The sequence below is a fragment of the Canis lupus genome, chromosome 27 (genome assembly GCF_011100685.1).
Source record: "Canis lupus familiaris isolate Mischka breed German Shepherd chromosome 27, alternate assembly UU_Cfam_GSD_1.0, whole genome shotgun sequence".
Classification (NCBI taxonomy): Eukaryota; Metazoa; Chordata; class Mammalia; order Carnivora; family Canidae; genus Canis; species Canis lupus.
The window spans coordinates 43,379,458-43,403,505 of NC_049248.1; the positions used below are offsets into that span (position 1 = coordinate 43,379,458).

General features: G+C 39.9%; 1 protein-coding gene across 4 annotated transcripts in view; it reads left to right on the top strand.

Moving 5' to 3' along the window:
* The window catches only part of SCN8A (sodium voltage-gated channel alpha subunit 8), a 173,901-nt gene that overhangs the window by 74,596 nt on the left and 75,257 nt on the right, over positions 1-24,048 (top strand). For 3 of the 4 annotated variants that reach the window (XM_038577714.1, XM_038577713.1, XM_038577712.1), the window contains exons 3-8: positions 4,291-4,409; positions 6,349-6,438; positions 7,085-7,213; positions 9,011-9,102; positions 20,255-20,476; positions 21,574-21,637. In XM_038577714.1, coding sequence (XP_038433642.1) covers positions 4,291-4,409; positions 6,349-6,438; positions 7,085-7,213; positions 9,011-9,102; positions 20,255-20,476; positions 21,574-21,637 — 716 coding nt within the window. Of the gene's footprint in view, positions 1-4,290; positions 4,410-6,348; positions 6,439-7,084; positions 7,214-8,762; positions 8,855-9,010; positions 9,103-20,254; positions 20,477-21,573; positions 21,638-24,048 lie in introns of all 4 variants that reach the window. The other variant, XM_038577715.1, reaches the window with a different exon arrangement.

Consider the following 24,048-nt stretch of genomic DNA (forward strand, 5'->3'; position numbering starts at 1 on the left):
TGTTTAATCATCCATCATTGATGGACATTTCGAGTTGTTTCTGCTTTTGCAGTATTTTGAATAATGCTTTTGTATGAACCTTCGTGTATGAGTTTTTGTGTGAATACCTGTTTTCAGCTCTCCTGGGCATATACCTGGGAGTGGAATTGCTGGGTCCCATGGCAGCTCTGTGTTTAACTTTTGAAGAACTGCCAAATTGTTTTCCAAAGTGGCTGCACCATTTTACAGTCTGCCAGTAATATGTGAGTGTTCAAATTTCTCCACATCATTGCCAACGCTTGTTCTTTTCCATGGGTTGTTTTTTTTTTTCATTATGATCATCCTGGTAGGTGTGAAGTGCTGTCTCATTGTAGTTTTATTTGTATTTCCTTAATGACTAATGATGTTGAACATCTTTTCATGTGCCTAGTGTTTGTCTATCTGCTTTGTAGAAATGTCTATTTTAAAATTGGATTATTTGTCTTTTTACTGTTGAGTTCTAAGACTCCTTTTCTAGTCTCAATGCTAAGACCCTTCTTAGATTTACAGTTTGCAAATATTTTTTTCCCATTCTGTGGGGTTTTTTTTTTTTTTGACCTTTTAGATAGTGTCATTTGTTGTAAAAAATTTTTTAATTTGATGAAATCCAATTTATCTTTTTAATTTGGTTGCTTGTGCTTTTAGGTGTCACAAGTATGACACCATTGCCTAATCCAAAGATGTGAAGATTAACACTTATGTTTCCTTCCAAGAGTTTTAGATTTTAGCTCTTACATTTAGGTCTTTGATCCATTTTGAATTAATTTTTGTATAAGGTATGAAGTAGAGGTCTGATCCATTCTTTTGCATGTGGTCGTCCCACCACTGATTATTAAAGGCTACTCTTTCCCCTTTGAATTGTCTTGGCACCTTTGTCAAAAATCAATTTATGTAGTTGTATGGGTTTATTTCTGAATTCTCAGTTCTGTTCTATTGATAGATATGGTTATCCTTATGCTAATAACACAATCTTGATTACTATAGCTTTGTAGTAAGCTTTGAAACAATAAAGTGTGAGTCCTCGAATTTTTTATTTTTTGAAATTGTTTTGGCTCTTTTGGTTCCCTTGCATTTCTATACGAATTGAACGTGCGTTTTTCAATTTGTTAATTTTTGCCCAAAAAGGCAGTTGAAATTTTGATTGACATTGCTTTGAATTTGTAGATTAGTTGGGGGAGTATTGCCATCTTAACAACATTACATCTTCTGATCCTTGAGACCACTAGTTAAGGTCTTCTTTAATTTCTTTTAATGATGTAGTTTTCAGTGTATATTTCTTTTATTACATTTGTTCCTAAATATTTTGTTCTTTTGGATCCTCTTATAAACGGAGTTGTTTTTTTAATTTCCTAATTTTGGGATTGTTTATTGCTACTGTATAGAAATACAACAGATTTTTTTTTTTTACAACAGATTTTTATATGTTGATCTTGCATCTTTAAACCATGCTCAACTTGTTTATGAGCTCTAATAGTTTTGTTTATATGTATTCCTTACAGTTTTCCATATATAAGATTATTTGATCTGCAAATAGAAATAGTTTTACTTGTTTAATTGCCTTGCCTAGAACATCCAGTACAGTGTTGAATAAAACTGGTGAGAGGGACATCCTTGTCTTGTTCCTAATCTTAAGAAGAAGGCTTCAGTCTTATCATTAAATGTGATGTTAGCTATAGATTTTTCATAATGCTCTTTATCAGGTTAAGGAAGTTCCCTTCTATTTTTAGTTTGTTGGATTTTTTTTTTTATATATAAAAGATTACTGGACTTGTAGAATGCTTTTTCTGCATCTGTTAAAATGATCAAGTGGTTATTGCCTTTATTTTATTAATATGTTGTATTACATTGATTGATTTCCACATATTAAACCATCTTTACATTTCGGGGATAAATCCCACTTGATCATGTCATATAATTCTTTTTATACGCTGCTGGATTCAGTTTGCTGGTATTTTGTTGAAGCTTTTGTGTCTATATTCATTGTGTCTATATTCAGGGATATTATAGTGGGTTTTTTCTCTTGTGATAACTTTCTCTGCTTTTTTTTTTTTTTTTAAGATTTTATTTATTTATTGGGCAGCCCCGGTGGCTCAGTGGTTTAGCACCTGCCTGCAGCCCAGGGTGTGAGCCCGGGGTCCTGGGATCGAGTCCCATGTCAGGCTCCCTGAATGGAGCCTGCTTCTCCCTCTGCCTGTGTCTCTGCCTCTCTCTCTCTGTGTGTGTCTCTCATGAATAAATAACTAAAATCTTTAAAAAAAAAGATTTTATTTATTTATTCATGAGAGACACACACACGCACAGAGGCAGAGACACAGGCAGAGGGAGGAGCAGGCTCTATGCACGGAGCCTGATGTGGGACTCGATCCCGGGTCTCCAGGATCAGGCCCTGGGCTGAAGGTGGTGCTAAACCGCTGAGCCGCCCAGGCTGCCCCTTTCTCTGCTTTTGTATCACGGCAATACTGGCCTTACAAAATGAGTTGGAAAGTGTGTCCTCTTCTATTTTTTGGAAGAGTTTGCAAAGGATTGGTATTAATTCTTTAAACATTTGGTAGAATTCATCAGTGAAGCCATATGGTCCTGGGCTTTTCTTTGTGGGGGTTCATTTTTTTTAATGCAAGGTGCAGGAGAGTATTTATAGTACAATCCCATCTGAGAGAAAGAGAGTCTTTTCAAGGCTATATCTGTGTGCTTGTATTTACACAAGAAGGTTCTGAAAAGATGTAAAAAAAAAAAGATATATAAGCAGCAAAGGTTTTCTTTGGGTAACGAGATAGAACTTAAGTCTTCTGTGTCTTATATATAATTACAAGAATGTATTGCTTTACATTTTTTTAAAAAGCCTACTTAAAATGGCTGACATTTGACCACTTACTCTTCTATCCGCACAGTAAGGAACTAGTGCTGTGTACTTGCCACTGGCCATATCTCCTTAGGAGCTCAGTCTCCTAGGCCCCTACATCTCCAGCTTCATAATCCTTTGTACCCCTTCTCTGTTTCTCCTCCATCAACACTGAACTACCTGTCCACTCCCTGAGAACGACCCACAGTATGTGCTACTGTGCCTCTGTACATTCTATGTTATTCCCTTTCCCTGCCCAGCCTTCACCCTTTATCTGCCAGTTTTTCCCCTTGTATCCTTGGAACCCCTTCCAAGTATTAGTTACCTTTCCTTTGTGAACACCTTTCAGCTCATTCCCTACCCAAGGGGAAAAAACTCTCCCTCCCGCTGCCTCTCATACATCACACGTTTCTGTTATTGAACTTTGTATTTACCCTGCATCATAATTACTAGTTTACATATATATCTTCCCTAAAAGTACAATTTTATCCGATTTTGTAACCCAGAGTTTAGCACAAAATAGATGCCCAGAAGTACTTTGATTGAATTGAATTCATAAGACAAGAAAAGACATTCTGGGTAGGATGAGCAATGTAAGCAAAGGCCAAAGTTATAAGTTACTATAACATGTACTATTTGGCAAGACAGGAAGATTCATGGTGGGAAATACGGTTTAATGATTTTGGCAAGGCTGATCATGGAGACTCTTAAAAGTCAGAGTAGACTTGATAGGAAAATATTGGTGGGATGAAGAGTTCTTCTCACTAACTTCATGTCTTTGCTCAATTCTTTCTTCTCAGTAGGCTTACCCTGACCACCTCCTTTAAAACAGGCACCTCTCCATTGTCCCATCCACTGACCCCAACACTCTATGTCTCCCCTTCCCTCATCTTCCTCCTTTTCTCATAGCACTTACCACATTGTGTATCATTTACTTATTCGTTACATTTCTTTTATTTGTTGTCTGTCTTCTCCATTAGAATATAAGCTTCCTGCACCATGGTAGCCTTGTTCCCTGCTGTTTCCTAAGCACGGAGAACATTGCCTGAAACATAGTAGGGACGTAGTAGGAAACATTTGTTGAGTGAACGAATCCTAAATTAATGAACTTCGGTATCTTGTCCCAAGCTGGCAGAGGATGCCCTAGGTATAATTCATATGGCTTGTTTCTGAAAGAAAGAAAGAAGTTTACAGAAATGTACAAAACTGCTAAGACGGCGCCCACTGTGTATTATGTATATAATCTGGGGCAGGGGAGGGAGGGAGGAGAAAGAGAGTTACGGTGCCTTAAGGTCTCTTGCCTTAGAAACCAAATTGGGAAGTCAAAATTATAAGTACATTTGGTAATATAGGTTATTTCTTGCCTTTAAAAATGTTGCTGTGTGTGGTGTAATTCCCATGCTTTAACAATTTCTCTTTTTCTTTCTCCACAGACCTTTGTAGTATTAAACAGAGGGAAAACTCTCTTCAGATTTAGTGCCACGCCTGCCTTGTACATTTTAAGTCCTTTTAACCTGATAAGAAGAATAGCTATTAAAATTTTGATACATTCATATCCTTTTCTACAAATGTGGAGTGATTGCAGCACTTGCATGGTCACTGGTACATGTTTCTGAACTTTGACAACTGAGTTATATATTAAATATTTTATCAGTAGTGTAGTTGACTATCCCACCAGTCAGAAGTTTGAGTGAACTTACGCCAGATCCTGAGCTGAGCTTCAGCAAATTCTTTTTTTCCTATAGAATGCTATCATGGAAATCTGGAATTTTGTTAGTATTGTGAAGAGAGACAAATTAACCTGTACCTGAAGTCTTTTTAAAGTGCTCAACATTCACTAATTTTTCGTCTTGAGGCAAACAATTCAGTTCTTTAATGCAAATCCAGTATTGGAATTTTTGGAAGGCTACTTCTTGAGTACAAAGGGTTGAATGAATGCTTTAGAGCTCTCCTTGAATATTTCTGATTTCTTGAGCAGTGAGTATGGAAAGTGTCTGAGATGGTTTCTCAGATTAAATGGCCTCCTTGCTGTAGAAGTTTACATCTAGACTGTAACCTTGACATGAGTCTTTTCTGGTATCTTTACTCCCCTTAAACAGAACATGACAATTTATTCATGTGGCCTAACTTGTATATCTTATTAATATAGGAGAGCATATGACAGATGAAAAATTATGTGATGAGTTTAGCAACTTTGCATAGTGACTTTAAATTTTATGGTTGGTATTTAATTTGTCAGTACCTAGTCCCTTGCTCCAAAGGATATTGTATTCTCTAAGTAGGAAGAGAAAACTGGCAGGTGCAATTTGGTAAATTGGTTTGTGAAGCTTTTGCCACATTTTAACTCTAAGAATTTAGCAGCCCAATTTTGTTTAGTTTATAAGTAACATAGTTCTGAAATCTAAAGGTTTATAAGGAATAAATAATTCAGTGGATTTCTTCCCCTTTTGTTGGATTAGAAGACAGTGCCTTTTTCTCTTCTAACCAGAACGTATTCTTATTCCTGGAAGAAAAATCCAGGTCTAAGAAGTATTTTTTCTTTTAAAAACTCCATTAGTAGAGTGAAGATTGTGAATGCCATTAGCAAGGGAGGGTGAATTAGCAATAAATAAGTTTTGGCTTCTGTGCTTCTTAAAGTGACAGTTTGAGTTTGAGTAACCCACAAACTCAACTCAAAGGAGTTTCTTTTTTCTCAGTAGTCAAGAACAGAAAGGACTGAGAAAAATCTTAGGTGAAACTAAAAAGGCAACAAAATAGCTTGCTATCCATAAACATTCCTGGGCATTTCCAGAGTGATCAGATAAATCTATCCCATTATCTAATTCTTAAGACTAGGGTGGTACAGATGTCCTTGAAATCCTTACCCAACCAGCCATGACTGGTTTCCCCAATTGTTCACGTGCCACCCATAGCAGCTGTTGCCTTGCCCGCTAACGACAATTTGGCCCTTTGGAGAACTAGGGAAAAAAGTGAACTGTTATGTTCTCCATCTGAAACTAACACCTAACATTGTGTGCCAAATATACCTCAATTTAAAAAAAACATTGCATGTGGATTTTCTAATAAGTAGTTATACAAAATAAGATAATTAACAATAAATGAGTACTGAATAATATAGGTTAGATTTAATATATTTTTTCTGGTTACTATGTATAAAGGTATTTAGAGGTTTATTCCATAGCTGAGGCTAAACTGGCAAGAGAGGGGACTGTTTTATCCAAAAGGAGTAGAGCAGTGACAGCCCTTATGAAAGAAAGAGAGTGGCTGTCCTGCTGTGTCCACCACAGTTCTCCGGTCAGGTGTGGATACATATGGCGGCAGTCTGTGTTCCTGGGCGCTTTCATTATCACCTCACCATTTCCTGGTCTTCTGTGTCTTGTCTCCTTCCAGGTTACTGATTTAATTCTCATGATACCCAATATGAAATATGTTTGCTTTCTCAGGAAGACAACAGGCCAGATTTTGTATTTTCTCCCTTGACTCTTTTCTACAGTATTTAGCATGATCATTATGTGCACTATTTTGACCAACTGTGTATTCATGACTTTTAGTAACCCTCCTGAATGGTCGAAGAATGTGGAGTAAGTAGCTCGTTTACTTATTTGTCTGCTTGCTTGTTTTAAAGATTTTTTTACTCACCGAATCTTGCTTTTATACAGTTTATCCATCAAGGAAGAAAAATGGTTTTTCCCACTCTTTACTTCACAGAGAGGGGGTGAGGATCCATGTGGAATTTAGGAAATATCCTTAGAAGTCAACTCTAGAAAGAGAAAGTGCACTCTGGAAGTTACTGCCCTTCACCTCCACCCTTTCCTGTGCTGGCCAGTGCCTTTGACTTGCTGCCCCAGGGCCATGTTGTGCCCTCAGTTAGTCCCTCATGGCACTGCCTTCTCCAACAGGAGGTTTCCTTTATTTTTATTTTTATTTTTATTTTTTTACTTGTCTAAAGTTAAAAAATAGCTCTGGGGTCTCCTCACCTGGTTTCAAAATGATCACCTGCTAGATGGCACCCAGTACAACATTCCAAAGTTCTTGGTTTTATGTTTCGGTAAGTTTCCTTCAAAGCATCCCTTTCTCTTCCTGCCTTCCTTTCTTCTGCATTGGCTGTGCCTGTTCTGTTTAGTCTCTATTACTTGAAACCATATTTTAGGCCCTATTATCTTAAAAGATTCATTTAAAGTTTCTGTCTGTTCAGAAATTACCTCAAGCTCTCCATTTCTTTGACAGGTACACATTCACAGGGATTTATACATTTGAATCACTAGTGAAAATCATTGCAAGAGGTTTCTGCATAGATGGCTTTACCTTTTTACGGGATCCATGGAACTGGCTAGATTTCAGTGTCATCATGATGGCGTAAGTTGTCTGCTTACTTTATTGATGCTCTGGGTGTGATTATAGATGGGTGGTTGTATGCCTGGTTGTGTTTGTAAGTGTGCGTTTGTGGCCAGTTACAAGAGGAATTATTGGGTAGCCATATAAGGTCAAATGTGCTCATGCCTGTGATTCTTGCTTATGAGGGTGTCATGCACTTCACACCAATGATAGCATGTTTATATGGGAGAAGGTAAGCCAAGGCTTTACAGCTAGGGAAGAAAGTAGCAAGTGATTTTCCATTGACATGCTCTCATATTTTCTTCCCCCTTTTAACACTGACCAACGTCTGCACGCTTATCACCATGGGCCCTTGGTGAAGACTGGAAATTTTTTAGGTGTGAATTTTAAGCTGAAAATCAGTTTCCTGGGTATGTTATATCTCATGCCATTTCATGAGGCTGCCCCAGATGTTGCAGACTTGAGAGCACATTTTAGAGTTAAAAAATGAGCTAAGGCATCCAAACTGGCCACTTCCAAGGAAGTCCTGACCAGAACTTCAAACTATTGCAAGAAAAGAGTATAAGTCCACATTACCATGCTAGCTGCTCTTGGTAATTTGTGTTGTTTTAACGATAAGCATGTATCTCTTTGGGAAACCTAACTAATGGTAGAAGAGTTATGGCAGACTTTATTATTTGTATTTTCAGGTGGGGAAGCACTTTGTGGTATGGTAGGCAGTAAGAGTGTTGTATAGATTGTGTGTGTGCATGCAGATGTGTAAGAGATTGAGTACGTTTGTGTATATATACGGGTCTGAGCATCAGAAAGATGTATTTCAGCTGTAAAATGTGAATGAAAGAATGATACGCATTGAATATTTGAAACTGAAACTTTGACTTTCTGTTATATTAAGGCAATTTCTAGTTTTCCAACATTATGAATACACACTGGTGTTCATTTAAAATTTAAGTGTCCTTGCTGGGCACAGAGCTGGTGATAAAATGGGCACTTAACACACTATTTGCTTTGATCCCATGATCATGAGCCCTGCTTTTGTATGTCACAGGTACTTCATCTCTAGGTGTGACTGCAAAGATATGCCTACAACTCTTGGATAAGTCATATATAGACATTTAGGCATTTTTGCCATTGTCAACTAGGGAGTTATTTAATGTAAACTTGTTTTTATGGGGCTTCTGCTGCAGAAATTTGCCTCCTTTTTCCTAAGAAATTGTTCACAAAGCTTGGGAACATAAGCCTTTGATACCTCCTGGCCTTCCTTTTTACAAAAAATAATGAATGGACCGAGAGTAGTCATTCTGATTGGGATCTGCACAGCACGATGCTGATTAAGAGAGTAAGCCCTCGGAACCTCCTGGTTGTATCAGTTCTTTCAAATATTCTTTTGACTTCTCCTTGCCCAATTGAAAACAAAAATGTGTTCTTTAAATGTTTATATTTTGAAATTTTCTTTTTCAACAACAAAGCAAATGAAATCATAGCTTGTATATAAGACCCTTTCTTCCCCCCATTGTCAAACCCTCGCCCAATGGTACCATTACAAGTTAACTTTGGTTTGATTCTGCAGGTATATAACAGAGTTTGTAAACCTAGGCAATGTTTCAGCTCTACGCACTTTCAGGGTACTGAGGGCTTTGAAAACTATTTCGGTAATCCCAGGTAAGATGGCCCGGGGTTGGTGTTAGGTGTTGGGTTAGGGCCCTGACGTGACGTATTGTACTTTTTGTTTTGTTGTGCTTTTGTTTTTTTCCTTCGGTGTTTGTGTTTGTGTTTGTGTTTGTCATTTGTGTCTGTGTGTGACCTCCCTTACTACAGATATGTGACAGAGTTTGTGGACCTGGGCAATGTCTCAGCGCTGAGAACATTCAGGGTTCTCCGAGCTTTGAAAACTATCTCTGTAATTCCAGGTGAGAAAATTTACACACAAAACTGACTGCCTCATCTTCTCTTTCCCTGCCATTCATTTTGTCCACCACATTCGAAACTGGCATTAGCACACTTGATATGGCCTTGCATTCCGCATGTTTTTCCTCAGAGACGTTCTCTGGAATGGCCCTTTGGTCGTAAGGCAGTTTCAGTGACAGCGCTTGCCAGGCATGCAGCCCCCATTCCATCCATGCTTTGAAAAAGCACGTGCTTAAAATTCACTTGGATCTTCCAGTATCTGAAAAAAAAATTGTCACGAAGCTAGCTGTCTCTTTGAACATAAATCATTTGCTTTCTGGCCTCATGGAATTACAGTAACTTAACATTCCCCATCATCCCATTGCTTGTGATCTCTAGGCTTCCTGTCGCATGGTTTGCTGATGGGATGTTATTCAATGAACTACACTTTTATTGTTATTGTGTTAATGGAATTATTTAACCACAGAAGAGACCTACCCTGTTAACTAGTCCAGTATTAGAGCCAAATTGGAGAGCCTTGGAGTTAGTGAAATGAACTTTAGTAATCACTATCACATCCTATTGCTGTCTGTTTCACTGGAGTAAGAACCAGTAGATATCTACCGTGTATATATTCAGAGGCCATTCTCAAACACAAATCCCAATGACAGCTTGTGCAGATGCCGTTAAAAACAGTCAAAGGTAAGATAACATCCATACATCTGAATGTACGGGCAAGCAAAAAGGACAAACCTTGAGAAATAAAAGGAATCAATCAATGGGTGGTTGAGAAGTAGCTAATCGACAATCTTTTTATAACTTTTGCCTTTTTCTTTTTGGTCCTGGTTGACCTAGCCCATTCATTGGTTCTTAACCCTTTGGATCCTTTTGAGAATCAGGGAAAAGTTCCCAGACCCTGCTGAAACCCTCTGTGGACCCCAACTTGAGATCCTTAATTTAATTTAAATCCTTACTTCTAGGTAGTGCTTAACTAAAGGCTGTTTTTTTCTAAAGGCTGGTCTTGAAATCTAGAAGGAAAGATATTTTAGTTAGTCTTGCGGGCCTGAGGTATGTATACTGGCAGTAATGTCGCAGAAATCAAGACTGTGGTTGTGGACTGGACTTTGGTTGCATTCAGGGGCTCTCAGGGAAGATTCTCAGGGGACCAAGCTTTCCACTGCAGTTTTGTAGAAACAGGGACATGAAGAACAGAGGCATCCTGTTCCTCGTGTCACGTGGCTCTTGTGGCTGACTCAGAAATGTTCCTCTTTTCCCCTTTTCAACTTTATCTAAATATCAGACACAGAGAGAGGGAAGCACAAAGGTAGAGTGCTGGAGAAGGCTGACTTGGAATGTGGCTTTCTGAGAACCTCAAGGAAGGTAAACCTCAGTTTCTCCATTTACAAATCTGGGCTGTGAAGTGGGCCAGTCAATTTGAGCCCTACTAAAAATGAATTCCTTTATTGTTAGCAGTGGGAGCTTTCTCCCTATCAACTAGAGCCTGGGTGTCAGTTGGAGTATTATCTTCTCGGCAAAAAAAACTACAACCCTGACTTACCAAGATTCAGTTCCTAGCCATTTTTAAATCTGTTTGACAAAAAGTGAAGCTCATTCTCCAGGCAGCCTCATGCAGCTCATTGATGGTGGCTTAACCCTTAGGCAGGCCTTGTCTTATTTCTTCAAGCATCTGGAACACCAAATCCTTACTTTCATTTTTCCTCTACTCTCTATCGTCTCTGGCCTCTTTTAAATAGGATCCCATGTTTTCTGCTCACTTCCCCCAACATACTCTGCAAGGCATCTGTCTCTTTATGTTCTTGTGATCTCAAAACTTCTCTTCCAGAATTAAATTGGAAAGCTGCGTTCTGTTCACTAACTAGGGCAGCAGATGCTATCTCTGGTCTAGCTCTTAGCTTCTGTCTCTGCTGTATGGATAGCTTCTGACCACAGCATTTCTGCTAGGTAACTCTTGGCTGGCATCACATTATTTATCTTTACTATTAATCTATCTATCGATAAATATATTTATAAACACATAGAATTCCATAAATGATTTTACTGTAGCAATTACTATCATAAAGAAGAAACCTAAACCCAAAGGAAGGGTTTGTATCAAGACTTAGACCTCAACTTCATAATTTGTTTTTTTTTTTTTTAAAGATTTTATTTATTTATGCATAGACACAGAGAGAGAGAGGCAGAGACACAGACAGAAGGAGAAGCAGGCTCCATGCAGAGAGCCCGATGTGGGCCTCGATCCCGGGTCTCCAGGATCACACCCCAGGCTGCAGGCGGCGCCAAACCGCTGCGCCACCGGGGCTGCCCTCAACTTCATAATTTGAAACAGATTCCTGCTTCCTGTTTCTAGAAGCATTCCTATTGGAGTTGGCTTTACTTTTGTTTCTGTTTTTTTTAAAGATTTTATTTATTTATTCCTGAGAGACACACAGACAGAGAAGCAGAGACACAGGCAGAGGGAGAAGCAAGCTCCCCACAAGGAGCTCAATGTAGGACTCAATCCCGGATCCCAGGATCAGGACCTGAGTTGAAGGCAGACCCTCAACCGCTGAGCCATCCAGGTGCCCCTGGAGCTGGCTTTGTGAAGTTGATTGGGATGGAAAATAACTTTGAGGGGTAATAAAGCCAGTAATAGATCTCTGTCAATGATTGGTATAATTGATCCTTGAATTAAAGTGTGACTTTTTATGCTAAGTCCTTTTGCTCCTCATAATCCTTATAGAGGACTATTGCCCTACTCCTACCTGCCTGTTACCCAGGTCTCCTTTCAGGGTGAGAGCACTGTTATATGAGTCACTAGACCTGGTGCCATCTCTTGATTGGAAATCTCAGTCATTCTGACTCGATTGTAGAGCCAGGCCTCAGTCCCCTCTTAGTGAAAGCCATTGTTTTGCATACCAAGTTTACTCATGGATCAGTGCAGTGGAATTGGTACTCTCTTTGCCTTTGCCTGTTCCCAGTTTGGTTGTGGGCTTTTGCTGAAGCTGCCAGAAACAGAAGTGAGAGCAACCACAGAACTGACATGGGGCTGCAAGATCCCACAAAGCCTTCAGCAACTTTCAGGAGAGTTTTCCTTTCCCAGAGAACTCACACACTCACCTGGGCTGGTGCTGCCCTCCCTCTTAGCACCTTTGGGAGATGTTCTTAATGTATCATGATGGTCAGGACTCCCAGAAGATGGGATTGTGCAGTGCATCAGTCAGCTCTAGCCTTTTGGATGAGAGGTGCTTTGATTTAAAGCCTTCCAGTGGCTTAGAAAAGACCAAACCCACATTCTGACCCTTTTTATTTGCTAACTGAAGACCTAGATATGCATCACACATGGTTTCCCTTTTGCTTCAGAGGCCTTGGCTTGAAGAACAATGCATACAAACTGCAGTTGCAGGAAAAGACCCTTTCTACATTTTCTTTGGTCCAGAATTCAGTGGATTCAACTTGACATTGAAGTATTCTGTTTAGAAATTCATGTCTTAAACTTTGTTTTCAGGGCGCGTGGGTGGCTTAGTCGGTTGATCGCCTGACTCTTGGTTTCGGCTCAGGTTGTGGTCTCGGAGTGGTGGGATCCAGCCCAGTGTGGGCTCTGTGCTCAGCACGGAGTCTGCCTGTGCCTCTCCCTCTGCTCCTCCCCCCTCTCTTTCTCTGTCTCTGTCACTCTCTCTCTCTAAAATAAATAAAATCTTTAAACAAACAAAAACTACGTTTTTACTTTATATTCATTTGGGGCCCGGATATAAAAATGAGCTGAGTGACTTTGTCAGAAGTTTCATTTTCTGCATGTTTGAACCACGTGCCTCAGGACTGACATCCCCAAAGAAAGGGCAGAAATCTCAAAGCAGGAATCTGAGGTTTTTCCTATTGAGTAGCATTTCATGGTGTAAACAAAACCATTTGGGACAGCCTCATTTGCCAGTTGCTTCTCATTTCTATCACCATTTCAGTGACTCCCAAAAAGCCCTGCTTCTCTGTTTGCCAACACTAGTTTAATATCATTTTGCTTTCTTTAGAGTTGTAATTTTTAAATTATTTTTCTCATTGATTTTTTTATTTCTGTGCTTTCATTTCAATTACTTTCTCTCCTTACCTGTGGTATCAGATAAAAAGCAGGAAAAATGATGGGCCCTTCCTTCTTCCCACCCCACAAAGAAAGCACTTTCTTTAGATGTATGCAGTATGAGTATGGCAATCTCTGCTGCACAATGAAGGGGGATAGAAAGTGTTTTCAGACTATATGTAGACCCCTTATTTCCTTTATAATATTCTAGTTCTTAATCCAATTGTTTTTGTATTTCTCCTTTTCCCATTGCTTCTCAGAAAAGATAACAAGTTTAACACAGGAGTCCTGAGTGGGGAAAACCCTGGAGTCTCACGGGATCCCACTGAACTACCTTTGGAAGCTAGTTTGAATTTCGCTCAGACTTTGTGATATAAATCTGATCTTGAGTAGATAAATCTACTGCCTCCAAATTTCTCCCAAATTATTTTTGATCTAAAGAACCTTCACAGGGCAGCCCAGGTGGCTCAGCGGTTTAGCGCCACCTTCAGCCCTGGGCATGACCCTGGAGACCCGGGATCGAGTCCCGCGTCGGGCTTCCTGCATAGAGCCTGCTTCTTCCTCTGCCTGTGTCTCTGCCTCTCTCTCTCTCTCTCTTTCCGTGTGTGTCTCTCATGAATAAATGAATAAAATCTTAAAAAAAAAGACATTTATGGATAAATTGGAATGAACATGAAAAATAAAATAAAGAACGTTCACGAATATCATTGTGAGGCTGGAACCTGGGGCAGGAAAACTGACCTGGCACAGCTTTACCCTAGGGCTTGTCTGAACCAAACCAGATTTTGGGAATTAGGGAATTCTATTTCCCTGGGGTGAGAACTGCTCATTACTGCTCTTGAGACCTATTCCAATGTTAATTTTGTAGAATTAGCTCATGTTGCTTTGGACCAGACAGATTTCTCAACCTGAGCCACAAACTAGGAAATAGAAACTTACTTTATTTGTAATCTGGCATCACCACTGTGGAAGATTTTGATCCCAGTATGCATAGCTAATTTCTCTGGACTTGGCACATAAGCAGGCTTTGTTCGTTTGTCCAAGGGATTGCCGGACATCATGAAGGGTAACAGGAGGCTCAGAGGTGCTTTTGAATGTGGGGACTTCACCTGTTTCTCAGAACTCCTCAAATGTCCTGACTTCCTCTTAGTAGCAGACAATTCTGTACATCAGGTCCAGCTGTCTTTTCCTGATCTATAGTAAATGTGTTAACTGCTTCTGCTTAGACTCATCCCGGTGCTAGTTAATGTTAGCCTTTTCCAAGAGTTCTTGCTGTCCAATTTGCCCCCACGTGGCTTCTGTTGCACACTCTGTTGTGTAGGAGTCGTTTGAAGGAGCATTCTGCTCTGTTTGGGATAATCAGTTTTCAGTCAGTATCTTGCTTGTTCTGGTATGTGGTGTTGTGAGCCAGTAGAAGAAGCAAGGCAACTTCCTGTCACAGCCAGAACAGTGGCATTTTCCATTCTTGTGTGCATCAGGTTAGGAATTCAACCAGCAGCTACTTGTCTCATTGACCTGTGTTGGTGGTAACAGGGAGCACTTTTGCCTGGCTTCATTTACTAGGGCGCATCAGTCACTGCTGGCAAGACTATAGAGCTCAAGCTTAAGAAATGCATTATATGAAAGACCACTAAGGGCATGAAAAGATGCTCAGTATCACTAGTCATTAGGGAAATGCAAATTAAAACCATAACGAGATATCCTGTTAGAATGGCCACCATCAAGGAGATGAGCTAACAAACGCTGGCATGGAAGTGGAGAAAAGGGAACCCTTGCACACTGTTGGGATTAGTAAATTGGTGCAGCCACTATGGGAAACAGTATGAAGGATCCTCAAAAATTAAAAATAGAACTACCATATGATCCAGCAATTCGACTTCTGGGAATATATCCAAAGGAAACGAAAGCACTAACTCAAAAAAGATATCTGTACCCCGTGTTCATACCAGCATTATTTACAATAGCTAAGACATGGAAACAACCTAAGTGTCCATTGATGGATGAATAGATAAAGCTGTGAGATATATACACAATGGAATATTATTCAGGTATAAAAAACAAGGAAATCCTACCATTTGTGACAATGTGGTTAGATCTTGAAGGCATTATACTCAGGAAATAAGTTGGACAGAGAAAGACAAATACTGTCTGATCTCATTGATGTATGGAATCTAAAAACAAGCAGACAAACTCACAGAAAAAGACATCAGACTTGTGGATAACCGAGGTTGAGTGTGCAGAGAAGGAATTGGATGAAGGTGGTCAAAAGGTCCAGACATAAGAAAGAAAGTGCCAGGGTGTGATGTACAACATGATGACTAGAGCTAACACCGCTGTATGATACATAGGGAACTTCTAACAGAGTAACTCCTAAGAGTTCTCATCACAAGAGGGAATTTTTTTCCCTCTTTTTCTTTTTCCTCCTCCTCTTTCTATTGTATCTATACGAGAAGATGGATGTTAGCTGAACCTACGGTGGTAATCATTTCACAGGACACGTAAATCAAACCATCATGACGTATGCCTTAAATTTCTACAGTGATGTCAGTTATTTCTCAATAAAACTGGAGGGGAAGGGAGAGAAATGCATTGATAACTTCATCTCCGTAACTTAGCATTGAGGTCTGTAAGTATGGTCATTCACAGTCATCAACCTTAATGGAAGGAAGAAGAGTCTTGGCAGAAGCCAGATGATTCAATGACCATATACATTTAATATTGCTGTATAATTATGAGTCTAGCTCGGCATGCTAACATTACACCACATCACCTTTCTTCCTATGGGACCTGAATGGAAAGCTTAGAGAGTAAACTTTTTGATAACCATAGTTAGTGTTATTTAGTAGTTATTCTTGCTTAATTAAGATCTGTTTCTCTGAGCCCCTGTGAAGTATTAGCAGCTGAATACCATTTCCAACTTAAAAGTTCCTACTTTACATTTCTTGAACCTGAAAGAACTCTCACCAAGGAGTTGGTCTAAACCTCAGACTTCAGAAGAAAACACTTGAAGTTTTTTTTTTTCCTTCTTGACTCATGTTTACAGATTTCTTCAGCAATGACATCTGGTTTATGGAGAAACGATTTTAAGCAGCTGATTGAGAGCATTTAAGTCTGTCCCCAGGAAAGTGATGAGTTTCATGTATGGTTGGTCTATTAGTTGAACATCTTTGGTTGCAAGTGAAAGGCTTCATGAGTACTTCAGGGAATCTAAGGGCTGGTACTCTGTCTTCATGTTTTTTCTCTCCATGTGTCTATTACCTTTTTCTGTCTCTTAGCTTAACTACCTGCCTTTACTTCTCAGACATATCCTAATATAATGACGGATTGTAACTGCCACTTAGTTCCCAAATTTATATGTTATCATTCCTTCCACTTGAAAAGACTACTGGAATGTCTTTTTTCCCATTCTAAGTTCCTGGAGGAAAATATTGGGATTTAGGTTGGATGATGTCCACCGTGACATCTGTAACCTACTAACAGACCATCACTTCCTAAAAATGAGGCTGTTGGGGGTCCAGCTTCATAGAATAGGGGATAATTTGAGCCTCGTGGCCTGGAATTTTCTGTTATATGGGCTTGGAACTGTCCATAAAGTTCCCACCTGAGGAAAATCAGATTAGACTCATGCTAAAATTGTATGTTTTTAAAAAATTTTATTGATTGATATCACCAATGCATTGGTTTGACTATTTGGTAGCATTATACTCTTGTTACTACTACAAATGACAGCTTACAGCTCCTTTCTCAATTCATTTAAAATGGAAATAGAAAAGGCTTTGAGCAATCATCCAGTGTTGAGATCAGTGGTTGTCTCAACCGTTCTGGAGAGATACAAGTTCTCCTTAAAGAAGTCCAGGGAAAAGAAACTACCACCATTCTTCAGTGACCTATTCAACTATTTTCTTTTTTAAAATCGTGCTTTGACTTTGGAAACAGAGCTGTATAATTTTAGGAACCTAGAATTTAAGTATTCACTTACTATAGACCCGCCTCAACCAAGCCAAAAAATCAAGTGAAGGATTTTTCTTTTCTTTTTTTTTCTTTTTAAATTTCATTTATTTATTCATGAGAGATACAGAGAGAGAGAGAGACGCAGAGACACAGGCAGAGGGAGAAGCGGGCTCCATGCAGGGAGCCGGACGTGGGACTCAATCCCGGGTCTCCAGGACCACGACCTGGGCTGAAGCCGGCGCTAAACCGCTGAGCCATCTGGGCTGCCCAAGTGAAGGACTTTTCTATTCCTCAGCAACTTATGTAAATAAGGCCCATAATACTGGAACAACTTTTACTTCTTGATGGTTGCCTTCTGTTTTATACCACCAGTATCTTCTTACTTATCTGTGTGACTGTGATACAGCTTCTCATAGCCTTTGGAATATAAGATTGAGATTTCAGTTACTTAATCTCAAAGAAATAAATATCTCTGCTCTAAGTTGAAAGACTTTTTTTTTTTTTTTAATGATAGACAGAGAGAGAGAGAGAGAGGCAGAGACATAGGCAGAGGGAGAAGCAGGCTCCATGCACCGGGAGCCCGACATGGGATTCGATCCCGGGTCTCCAGGATCGCGCCCTGGGCCAAAGGCAGGCGCCAAACCGCTGCGCCACCCAGGGATCCCTGAAAGACTTTTTAAGACAGTTCTTCAGCTTTTCCTCTACTGCTCAGTGCCACGTTACTCCTGTGTTTATCCACATTTTCTGTGTATAAGAAAATAAGATGGGACCCTGAATTTGTTCTGATATATAGTGGGTCATAGTCACTGGCTGAGCCAGGACCAGGATCTCTATTTTCTGATTTCCTGTCTGGTACTTTTTTTGCACAGTCTTTTTTTTATTATTAAAGATTTTATTTATTTGAGAGAGAGGGAAAGAGCATGATTGGGGGGAGGGGCAAAGAGAGGGAGAAGCAGACTCCCCGTTGAGCAGAGAAGCCTGCCACGGGGCTCTTTCCCAGGACCCTAAGATCATGACATGAGCCAAAGGTAGATGCTTAACCGACTGACCACCCGGATGTTCCTGCAGTCTTATGAGGAGAAAAGAATCAGGTTAGAAATGTCTTGTATCCTATACCTTTAATGTAGACAAGTTCTTCTAATTCCTTTGGTGGCCACAGTATCCATGGAAGGTCCATTTTATAAGAAAACACACACCTTTCACACGTTTATGCTCTAAAATCTTAATTCGTAGCTCTTTTTTTAAAAAAAAAATCATTCTTCTTAGATCCCTTTCAGGGTATCTATGTGAAAGGAAAGATTTCTTATTCATTTGCTCTTTCAATAAAAATATGTTAAGTGCCTGCTTTGTGTCAAGTCCTGTGCCATGCATTACTATTATTGGACTCAGATAGAAAATTCTATTGAATTCAACTTTAAACATTCTAAGTGGTTACTTGCAAAATACAGCAAAGAACCAGTCACGTCCATCTTCCCTCCTAGATCACCATGATACGAGGTTAGCCATGCAGTGTCATTAGCCCAATCATATCTCTTTGAGGAGGGCAACATATGTGTAACAGTGATAGCTTGCAAGTGTTAAGTGCCAGGTACTGTACTTGGTATTTTGCATTCATTATCTTGTTTAAGCCTCACAACAACCCAGTGAAGGGTATTGTAAACACCTTTTTATAAATGAATAAACAGAGGTTCAGGCAAAAATGGTTAACACTTGAGTCATTTCCTATGTACCAGGTACTGGGCTAAGTGCTTATATGAATTATCCTTAATCATCACAAGAGCCCTGTGATACTCAACCATAATTATTCCCATTTTAAAGATGAAAAAACTGAGATTCCAAGAGGTTAAGTGTATCACTCAGGTTATACTAGTAAGTGGTATAAGTTAATTAAGAGTAGTAAATTATATACCTAGCTTCACACTTCAAAGCCAAGATTAGGATTTCTCTTGAATTTTAATCTGATATTCCTGCCTTCAGAAGTAGATCAGGGGTGAAATCACTCCTGAGGCCCGTGTGTCAAGGTGCTGTGTCTACCTCCCGCCTATCCTGGTACACTGCCCTCTCTGGAGTGCTCATTGCTCTGTTGGCCATGTCCTTTGGATGGCCTGATGTCTGGGCCTGCCGGGGGGAGTCTCACACAGAATCCGTTCTGACCCAAACGTTATGAACCCACCACCATGTCTTCTGTGCTTCCTATCACTGATCCCTCCATTGCAGTTAAGAAAGCTACTTTCAGGTTCAAATTTGAACCAGTGGCTTGTATTTAAATCTCGAGTTTAAGTGGGTTGAACATTTTTTATTTTGTTTTTAATCTAGGACAGAAAAAAGGTCACTTGTAGAGAACAGGGCATATGTGTGATCCAGAGAAGGTATATTTGTAAATGGGAAGACAAACCATAAATACTGGGTTGATAATAATTAACCTTTTCAATACATTGGTATTTCCAGAACTCTTGGGAAAATATTTATTGTACTTTCTCACAACTTGGCTTTTAAACTTTCTAGTAGTTCTCTGCCCAACCAGGAAACCTCCTCAATCCCTGATTTTCCCATTTATTTATTCAGCACATATTTATTGAGTACCTGCCATGGGCTGGGCAGTCTAGATACAGCTGGGAATGAGACAGACATAAATAATTAATTATAACCATGATAAATGCTATAAAGGAAAGTATAAGGTGCTATTAAATTATTATGAATAATGAGGGAGGCAGAGGAATTGTAAAGTCAGGGAGGGCTTTATGAGGGAACTGAAATTTAAGCTGAGCCCAAAGAATGAATAGAAGTGGGTAGGACAGGGGAATGGAAGGAAGCATTCCAGGCAGAGGGAACAGCATGTACGAAGGTTCTGAGGCAAGTAAGAGCCTGTATTCATTTGAGGAGCTAAGCAGCAGTCAGACTCAGGGAAGTACTTCCAGGAAGAAAAGAGCCGACTATTGGAGAAGGAACTTTCCTTTTTCTTCTTAAAAATGATTGACTTAAGAATTGATACTTGTGGAAAAATTGATAATATTGCTGACCCAGTGTCATAAGAAAGTGGCCATGGTTCACGGGTGGTGCTGTGGGAGGAGTAGAAGCCCGCAGCTAAGAGGGAGGCTGGGGGAGGTGGGGAGGGTGCTGAGATGACTCTGATTCTGGGACTTCTATCTCCTCAGGCCTGAAGACCATTGTGGGTGCCCTAATCCAGTCAGTGAAGAAGCTGTCAGATGTGATGATTCTGACAGTGTTCTGCTTGAGTGTCTTTGCCTTGATCGGACTGCAGCTGTTCATGGGCAACCTGCGAAACAAGTGTGTCGTGTGGCCCATAAACTTCAACGAGAGCTATCTGGAAAATGGCACCAAAGGCTTTGACTGGGAAGAGTATATCAACAATAAAAGTAGGTGGCCCCTTCTCTGCGAGGGGCGAAAGACAAGTCTGCCTCTATCTTAGTGGTCTGAAGCCGTCACTGGGCTTTCAGAAGTAGCTGGGGCTGGGATGCAACCCAGGGCTATGGAAGCAGTGAGGAAGTGATTCCCTGTCCCCGGGGTAGGACTGTGTTCAGAAGTGCTCTCTGGCTGTCCCTTTAAAACCAAAAAGAAACTCCATTTGCTCTGAAAACCAGGCTTAGGAATTTGATAAAAATACCTTTTTCCCTACTTGGCTTACCTCAGATACTTAAACATTGAAAAGTTCAGAATATGCCTCGTCAGCTCTCTTCATATAAGACCTTAGGAATCAGTCTGCTAGGGGGAGTCAGTTAATCTCCAGATAACCATTTGAGCCCCTTGTAGCGAAGGAATTCTGATAATTTCAGTTCAGGAAGCACAGCAGTTGGGTCTGCACTAAGGGACGTTAAGTATGGTAGTATTTCCATAAAATAATGGGGAAGAGTTAGCAATAGCACTACTCACCGTCCTCGAGGAACTAAAGGCAGTTAAGTAGCCATAAGAAAATGTTGCAAAGGCAATTTCAGCGACACACACAGGCAAGGGAAACGTGCCTTCTAATTAATAGAGGACATGGTAATGTGATTTAGTGAGGGTTTTAGCTTATCTGTGGTAAAGAGTAGTTTTAAGGATTGAAGGCTAAAGTTGTATAAAGGAGTAAAGAGCTTAGAAAACTCACTTTCAGACTCCATAGATTCAAGTAGCAGAAACTAGCCTGTAGACTTGAAATATGAGTGGAGGTCAAATGTCTGTGAAAAGGTCATTGCATTAGGGCTATATGGTAGCACTTTTCATTTTTAAGTATATATAAGGAAATAATTATTGGGAAAGAATTCTTACCAGGTTTTACTCTGGTAAGAATATATGACCTCAAATATATAAAGAAAATAATTAATGGGAAAGAATTCTTACCAGGTTTTACTCAGGTAAGAATGAATATATGAGCTCAAATCAATGACTGCCAGGGCTAGTTAGGAACGGTGTGATCTTACTCTCTCATTCACTTCAATCTGCCTTATTCATTTCCTGCCTCTTCAAACTTTTCTAGCAAATTTTTACATAGTTCCTGGCATGCTGGAACCTTTACTCTGTGGGAACAGTTCTGATGCTGGGTAAGTAACTCGCCTAATTTTATTCTTCTCCCTTAAAATAATGTGTCAGATGAAAATGGGCAATATTTTCACTTCTCTTTGTGCTTATGTAGTAGATCCTAACTGGGTCTGACATTTTGGTTGACTCAGATTTTCTTCCTGCTTCATATTTGTCCACCCAAAATTGGCATTTCACTAGTAAGTGAATGTGCCTATAGTCTCAAGACAAAATTAAAAATGTAAAAGGCTAAGTAAGGGTAGAGCCTATAACGCCAGATACCTTGACTGTCTCTTGTAGACTCCCTTCATTCTACTGTAACATGATTAATAAGATATAATGTAGGGACACTGTCTTGGTAGTAGATTAGTACCAAGGATGACCCAAAACATACTAGGCCTGATGGCATGGTGAGGGAGCAGAATAGCAAGATAATATTTTTCTTCTGTTTTTTTTTTTTTTTTTTTTAAGATTTTATTTATTTATTTGAGGGAGAGAACCCATGAACAGAGGGAGGGACAGCAAGAGAGGGAGAAGCAGACTCCCAGCTGAGCGGGAACCACCCCCAACTCGGGGTCTGTTCCCAGGACCCCGAGATCATGACCTGAGCCCAGGCAGACACTTAACCAACTGAGCTGAGCCACCCAGGTATCCCTTTTTTCCCCATTTTGAAAAAATTGTAGTAAAATTCATGGAACATAAGATTTACTCTTATAACCATTTTTAAGTGTCTAGTTTAGTGACATTAAGTACATTCACAGTGTCATACAACCATCACCACCATCTATCCTCAGTACTTTCCATCTTCCCAAACTGAGACTATACTCATTGAACACTAACTTCCCATTTCCCCCTCCCTTCCCAGTCCCCAAGGGACCACTAACCACTATTCCACTTTCTGTCTCTATGATATTGACCACTCTCAGTACCTCGCGTAAGTGGAATCATACAGTAATTGTCTTTTTATGATTGGCTTCTTTCACTTAGCGTGATGTCCTCAAGGTTTACCCATGTTATGTAGCATATGTCAGAAATTTTCTTCTTTTTTAAGGCTGAGTGATAATCCATTGTCTGTATATACCACATTTTGTTTACCCGTTCATCTGTCAACAGACACTTGGGTTGCTTCCATATTTTAGTTATTATGAATAACGCTGCTATGAACACAAGTTTATAGCCATATAATGTGAATCTTGATTCTGCTACCACTTTTAGCTATCAGTCTTTTAGCAAGCTGTTTAACTTTGGCGAGCCTCAATTTCGTCATGTATAAAATGGATTTAATAAGTCATGTTCTCACTTCCTTAAAGGGTTATTGTAATGATCCATTTAGATAACAATACATGAAAGTGCTTTGTAAACAGAAAATTATATAAATGTGAGGGTGTCAAATCGTTATCCAGAGTATATTGGGCCTCTAGGAATTAGTGTTTTAAGGTGACCATGACAAATAGAAGTCCATTTAATTTCTGTATCAAAGTAGATACTAGAAATTACATTGAAATAAATATCAGGTGAGTCTAAAAGCAGGCAAACTGGTAAAACTGAGATTACTGAAATCCCCAGTATGACTTAGGTTGTCATTAAAGTTGAGTGTTAAGAGAACAAGGATGATTGAGAAGAACTTCTAGCTAGCCATTTGTCATTTGGGATAGTAGTTAAGATGAATTTGGTTGAATTGCACATTGATATGAGTCTACAACAGTGATCCTCAAATTTTGGCATGCATAAGAATAACCTGCCACGCCTCCTTAAAATGCAGATTCATGGCTCCCATGTCCAGAGCTTTTATTCCTAGGTCTGGGTAAGACATAAGAATCGGGGTTTTTAAGAGGCATGGCTAGTGACTCTGACCCTAGGCTGTCCCCAAGACATCATTTTTTTGAAACATTGACCCGACTACTTTGTTTATTTCCTCTTTTTTCTTTTCTATTCTTCCTCCTGCCGGAAGAAGGGATAGGCGAAGAAGGAAGCAGGAAGTACAGAGTAAGAGTAAGAGGAGGATAGAAGAAGAAGAGGAAGGAGGAGGAGGAGGCGGAGGAGGGGAGGAGGAGGAGGAGGAGTGGAGAGGAGGCAGGGAGTGAGACGAAGCAAGGAGCGAGAAGGAGGAGAAGCGAGGCGGAGCAGGCAGAAGCAAAACGAACGAAGGAAGAAAGTAAGACTAAGCAAGTGAGGGGGAGGAAGGAGGCTTCGGGATGGAGAGGGATGTGTGCGTAGGAGTAGGCTGAGTCTTCGTCTATTAGTTATTCGGATCTTGCTTTGCTATCTTCTTTCTTCTTCTCCTTCTTCTTCTTCTTCTTTCTTCTTTCTTCTTTCTTCTTTCTTCTTCCTCCTCCTCCTTTATACCTATTTGTTGGCCTGACTTTCTAGATGGTTTTCTATTATCTCCACAGTCCTGATGACTTATAGTTGACAATTGGGTAGCATTATGTTG